Here is a 6510-nt window from a genome sequence, read left to right on the forward strand (position 1 = left end):
AACCTGGAGACAGGAGCTAATGCAGATGCATGGAGGGCTGCAGCTTTCTGGCTTGCTCTTTGTGGCTTGTTCTGCTGTCTTTCTTACACATCCTGGGATCATTTACTCTGGGGCAGCAGAGCCTGCAGTGGACTGAGCCCTTCAACATCAATTCTTAATCAAGAAGATGCCATACAGGCCATGATGATGGCAATATTTTCTTTTCTTTTTCCTTAATATTTTATTTATTGACAAAAATGCATATTTAACTACAACTATAAAAGATTCCTTTGAGGTGAAACAGACATTTTAAAATGTTTCCCTTCTAGGTGTGAAATGAATACATGAGCAAACAATAATCTGTGGTGACTACTAAGTATCATGGCTAAGTAACATTCTCTCACTCTCTTTTTTAATTAATTAATTTATTTACTTTATTCTCCCTGTCCTCTTGATGGTTGTGCTGATATTTTCTTAATTGAGATCCCCTTTCCAGATAATGTACCAAGTTGACTTGAAAAAACTCACCAGGACAGAGAGATAAATGGACAGACGTCCATATATCTATTAGCTCTGCCTTCGATGTAACAGAGAAACAATGACAAACCTTAATAAACATACTTACTGCCCAAACCTTGCTTTCAAATATCTTCCATTGAAAGGAATCAGGACTACATAGAAAAGTAGGGCTGATAAAAACAAGATGAACCAGAAAAGTTTATAGCACCAGAAACTAAAAATGTACTCACAGAATGCAGTTATATGTTTAAACATAGAAACTGCTTGCAGTGTAGAACAATTTGAGAATCCAAAAAGTAGTGTTTTATAGCCCACAGAGATAAATAAGTATCTATAGCTATAATTAAAATTATTATTTACTAATTCAATGTACATTTATACTTCATATATAATAATTTACTACTTATACAAATTTATTTATGCTACATGTATTCATACTAATAAATACTAAAGTATATACTACTATATAGTATATATAAATATATACACTGATATAAATAAATTCTTCCTACTATAGACTGTTGATTAGTATAATATAAATGATTAAGTTATAAAGTCATTATCATCATAATCATCTAGTCAAGACTCATCCATGGGTGCTGAAACCAGTGTATAAAATTTTGATGAGTGGTTACAAGATTACAATAACCCGGAGCAAGATGAGATCAAGTTCAGAAACCTGAGGCACACGAGAAACTCTCCCAGCTGCTGCCAGCCAATCCCTACGCCATACTGCTAAGTGTTGCACCGGCAACAAGTAAAAAACTTTAGTTCTATATTTTTATTTATTCATTGACAATTTCACACATTTACATGATGCATTTTTGGCTACATTACCCTGATATATCTCTTCCTGTGACCTTTGGAACCCTGTATACCAACAAGTCTCCCTCTTACTTTCATGACTTTTTTTTTTTTTTAGGACCGCTGAGTTTAATTAGAGTTGTTTGAACGAACGTAGGTGGAGGGTTATTTACTAGACCATGGGCAATTTGCCAGGAGAAACATCAGTGGAAAAGAAGACTCTCCTGCCCCCAGCAACCGTTACCTAACAGTAGCTCCTTCAGCTAGTGCTAACTTATGGGTTTAAACATAACAGTTTAGAAGGCAGCTTGACTGCATGTTAATTTAATGCAGCAATAGGGGTAGATTCCTCACTAGAAGACCTGACCTCCCCAACCATGGGATGTTGACCAGGTTTGTAACACTGGGCATGAATTCTCTCTTCCAGAGCAGGCTGAAATTCAACCAGGAAGTAATTACTTCCACCATACGAGCTGTGCCACTATTGTGTCGTTGGGCACATCTGGCCTGGCAGAGAGTTTGTGTAGTCCACAAAACAGTAGAACTGTTGGAGACAGTTCTCCCATACAGGCCTGCATTACACTTCCTTGATCTATGGGAGCCAGGCAGCAGAAAGAAGCTTCTCACTCAGTTCTAGGTTGATTTCTTTATGTCCTACAACCAAAGTATGTAATTATGTGACTTCAGCAATAGGGTTTTACCATCTAGTTCTGGTAAACAACCAAGAGGAGCAACAATGGTCTAGATGGTGGTGGTAGAAAAGGGGGTCTTCTGTGGCCTCCCAATCTAAAAATGAATAAGAAAGGGGTAGCCCACACATCTGGCATTTGATTTTCTCTAGTAACCTATGACTTCTGGGAGCATTATTATTCACTATGAAAGATACCTCCACTCAGACTTCCTCTATTTTTTTACACTTATTTGTGTTGATTTATTGATTGTGTGTATGCACACAGGCATCTATAGAAGTCTGGAGGGCACTTCTCTCAGTACAAGGTTGCCAGGATTGGCAGCAAGTGCTGAGTCAGCTACCAGCCTGCCTGCCCCACCCTCACTAATCCTTTGCACCCCCAGCATTCACCCTACTTTTTGTAGCACATGCTAAGAACAATCATTTTTATTGAATATCACTGCATCTGCAGGCATTGTACTGGAAGACATATATATACATATATATATATATACACATACCTTCATTTTCAAAAAGAAAAAAAAAAAGAAATGAGAAAACGGTCCATAATAATAATCAGTGGAGGCAGAACCGGGAGCCAGATTCCTCACCTTCTGGCTTATGGTTGCTCAGCTTTGTTCTACCCCACTGTGTGTCTCTGAGCCCTTTTTGAAGTCTGTGCTTCTGATGTGTGTGGAGTAAGTGATTAAACCACGGAAATGTTGCTTTGTTGTCTGTTTTGTGTTGTTTGAGACAGGGCTTTGCTGTAGGTTGTCTGTTTTGTGTTGTTTGAGACAGGGCTTTGCTGTAGGTTGTCTGTTTTGTGTTGTTTGAGACAGGGCTTTGCTGTAGGTGGCCCAGACTAGGTGCATGCTCACTCTCCTGCTGTAGCCTCCAGATTCTGGGGTTCTAGGCATGCACTACTACAAACGGCTCATAGAGGCATTCTTAAACAAACCTGTCTGTGGCTCCTGTTTTCCTCTTCACCCTATTTATTAAGCACTTGGTTTCATTTTCCTCATCCATTAAATAGAGACAGCAACACAGTTGCCTGTCAATTATGGGGACCCGATCTGAGGGCTCAGATCTCAGATGGTTCTACCATTGTGCAGACATTGGAGAACACACAGACAGAAAGCTGGCTAGTACAGGTTAGTTACTTAAGTAGACTCCAGTAACAGTCATTAACCATCTCTGTTGGGAGGGTGTGATGTTTGTGCATGATTGTTTGTGCATGCTTTCCTATGACTGACAGTATAATAGATTTTGTTTTACACCAGTTTACTACAGATAAGTGTGGAACATATTGAACTAGCTAGTGCAATCTGAATGTTAGACTGTTACTGGGCCACAGGAACTTTCGGGTTCCACTATAATCTCTTGGGTATATTGAGTCTATTGTAGCATGAACACGACAGTTCTTAACATACATGCTCATGTAAGGACTAGACTATGTCATGTGTTAAACACATAACACGATGTGAAATGAGACTCCCTTAAGAGAAGCAGAGGTAACTCTTCAGTTCCCTAGCATGTGTTAAAAGACAGTGTTAAAAGACATTGCTTGCTTTTGACTAATTAATCATCAGGGATTAGATCATAAAGAAAGAGGTCACCAAAAAAAAAAAAAATCATGAATGGGCATTTTATTAGCAGAAGAGACGTGAACTGGTTGGCCATGGGAAGGAGCAGACAAGGGGAGAGAGAGAGAGCAAAATTCCAAGAAGGGAGACCAGCAGAAAGAGATGGTCAGGCCTAGGTTGGGGGGAGGACTGTGTGGTAGAGAGGAGGGAGCATGGGATAGACCCCACGGCTCAGGACTGCTGCTGGGTTAGACAGGAGGGAAGTTGAAAGCTTCAAATGGGCCTCAGTCTGTGGCTCAAGGAGTGATTCTTCTGGGTAACTGGAGTACAGGTTGGAAGTGGCTTGAGGGTACTGGCAGGGGCTGGTCTAAGGTAATTTGAGGTATATAGGGTACTGGCAGGGGCTGGTCTAAGGTAATTCAGGACATATAGGGTACTGGCAGGGGCTGGTCTAAGGTAATTTGAGGTATATAGGGCGCTGGTTTAAGGTAATTCAGGACATATAGGAGTCTCAAAGAGAGTCTATCCAAGTGCAGGATCTGAAGAGCTCTGAATTTTCAGGTCCAGATTGAGGCTAAGGCTCAGTGTTAGGGAGTCACAGAAGCTGTGAAGGAATAAAGTTCCACAGGGACCGGAGGCGAGCTGAGAAGCACCAGTGTTCAGAGATGGCAAAGGAAGATGAAGGAGACAGGGTGGGGACTCTCAGGGAGACTTAAGAGGTTCAAGGCGAGGGCTTCCTGCTGGGAAACAAACTGTATAGAAAGAGAACAGAGCTAAGAAGGACTGTGAAGGACCTGCTGGTTTGCAACTTGTGATCTTAAGAAGATGTTGAAAATGAATCCAGGATGCTCTCAGGTTAAGGAGGACATCTAGCCTTCTTAGAAGAGAAATCACTACGAAGGCTTCCGGAGAAGCAGACTTCCTACTCCCTGACCACCTGCTCACACCACAGTGCTTTCTTAGGGAGCTTTGGTATAATCCACCCCTATCAGACAGGCCTGCACCAGCCATGACTACACACTGCTGTGGGGGATCCTACACGTGTCTCCCTTCTGGCACCTCCTTCCAGAATTGCTAGCACACTTGCCACCCCCAACCCCCGCTAATGGCCTTGAAGTCAGCCCCAGAGTTTAGACTCCATGGCATTCAAACTCAACTTATAGTTTCTTTACGTCTCTTCCTATTATGCCAAAGGCTTACCAACTTGTTTCTATCTTTGACCCAGAATAAAAATATGCAAGTGTATGCAGTGTGCACAGGTAAGCATACAGTAAAGGAAAGCCTTGTGAAACGTCGCTTACTGCAAACATTATTCTGCTCCATACTTACCTGTTTTATTCTTTAAATGCTAGTCCTGGCCCACTGGGCTAATTTTATCACTCATGAAACTGATTTAATGAAACATACTATTATATGAAAAGTTCAGAGGGAAAGGCATTGTGTCCTTGTCCACCCAGCTAACACCTGTACCCCGAGGCTGACAGACCCTCCCCTAAAAGCCTCTTAGCTCTGAGAACTCCTGTTGCACTAGAGACTGCCAGCTGAGGGCTGATCTCACACACAGTGGCCCATAGCTCAAAGTTAGAAGCCCTGTGGTAGGATCTGGACATCAATGAGGGAGAGAAGGCGCCCCTCTCAAATCAGCTGACCAGGTTCCTGTTCCAGTAGGATTCTGAGGGCATCTAACAGCTGAGGGTATTTTCTTTGTGTGCCTCTGGGAACACCATGGTTTGTGGGAAGACTTTTCAGCTTCCCCAGTGTGAGAAGTATGGCTGTCCTGTCACATAGGTCAGTCTGACATTTAGCCAGACAGTGGAGCAGGGATGCCATGTGCTGGCTTCTGGGCCCTCTTCAGACCTCTCTGAAGGTAGACCGCACCCTCATGAAACACGGAATCATTACTGCCTTTCAACAGAGATCGTGTTGGGATTCTTTTTTCCCTGGCAACTCATTTACAATGGCTTTTATGCTTTCACTTAGGAATTACAACTGGGATTGGCCTGGACTACAGCAGGAATATGTTACCTGAGGAGTAGCAGAAATCTCTCACCAGCTGCTGAGAGGTGTCCACAACCATTATCAACACTCGAGTGTCCTAGAAGTCTCCCGGAGGCCTCGTCCACTGCACATCTGTAATGAGCCAGGCCCTGAGCTGGGCCTTGGCTTCTCGCTGGTGATCAGAACTCCATCCGTGGTCTCGAGGCCATCATACTCAGCTGAAAGATGAGTGAAGGACAATGGGTCTCCCTCTCATCAGAAGAATTTGATCAACTCCAGAAATACTCTGAATGTAAGTGCTGGCATTCACAGACACAAGGGAGGGTCTCATCTCTGCTAGGGACTTGATGCCCAGAGGGCTTGTAAAGCCATTGGAGAACAAGGCCTGATGGCTATAATTGCTTTATAAACACAGAATTAGTGTTAGCATCAATATAAAGATGCAATCACTCTTATGCTCGACACAGAATTTGGAGTACACACTGGAGAAAATAAGTTAGGTTATAAAACCACCAGCGGGCTCAGCAAGTACTTCGGCTATATCTGGCTGAACTCTGCCCCTTCCTTCCCAGGCCTTTGTTTCCCAGCTGACAATACCATAAGTGTATTCTCAGTCAGTTGCCTCTTTAAACGTAATTTTACAGGACAACAGGTGCATGGTGAGCCTGTTCCGACACTGACTTCAACTCATTCATGTGTTCTGAGCTCTTAGCTCATGCCTCTTTTTGGACTTTGTCCTGGGAAGGCCTAGACTCTTAGTTTCCCTTTTGCTGTGCCCAGAAACACTTTCAGCATCAAGTCACACCAATCACTACTAGGAGCATGAGATGTGTCTCTCACAGGCCACCCTAACCCTGAACAGTGATAGGAGTGTGTTTGGACTGAGACAGAGCTTCATCTTCTTAAGTCAGGGACCCACCAAGTGCTCCCTCTGGGACCCACCAAGTGCTCCCTCTG

General features: G+C 43.0%; 1 protein-coding gene across 2 annotated transcripts in view; it reads left to right on the forward strand.

Annotated features, from left to right (window-relative positions):
- Positions 1–5760: 5760 nt before the first annotated feature.
- The window catches only part of Dgkg (diacylglycerol kinase gamma), a 148553-nt gene continuing 147803 nt past the window's right edge, over positions 5761–6510 (forward strand). For both annotated transcript variants that reach the window (XM_028779685.1, XM_028779686.1), the window contains exon 1: positions 5761–5845. In XM_028779685.1, coding sequence (XP_028635518.1) covers positions 5779–5845 — 67 coding nt within the window. In that variant the 5' untranslated portion in view covers positions 5761–5778. The remainder of the gene's footprint in view (positions 5846–6510) is intronic.

The sequence above is a fragment of the Grammomys surdaster genome, unplaced genomic scaffold, assembly GCF_004785775.1.
Source record: "Grammomys surdaster isolate TR1022 unplaced genomic scaffold, NIH_TR_1.0 361, whole genome shotgun sequence".
In the NCBI taxonomy this organism is placed as follows: domain Eukaryota; kingdom Metazoa; phylum Chordata; class Mammalia; order Rodentia; family Muridae; genus Grammomys; species Grammomys surdaster.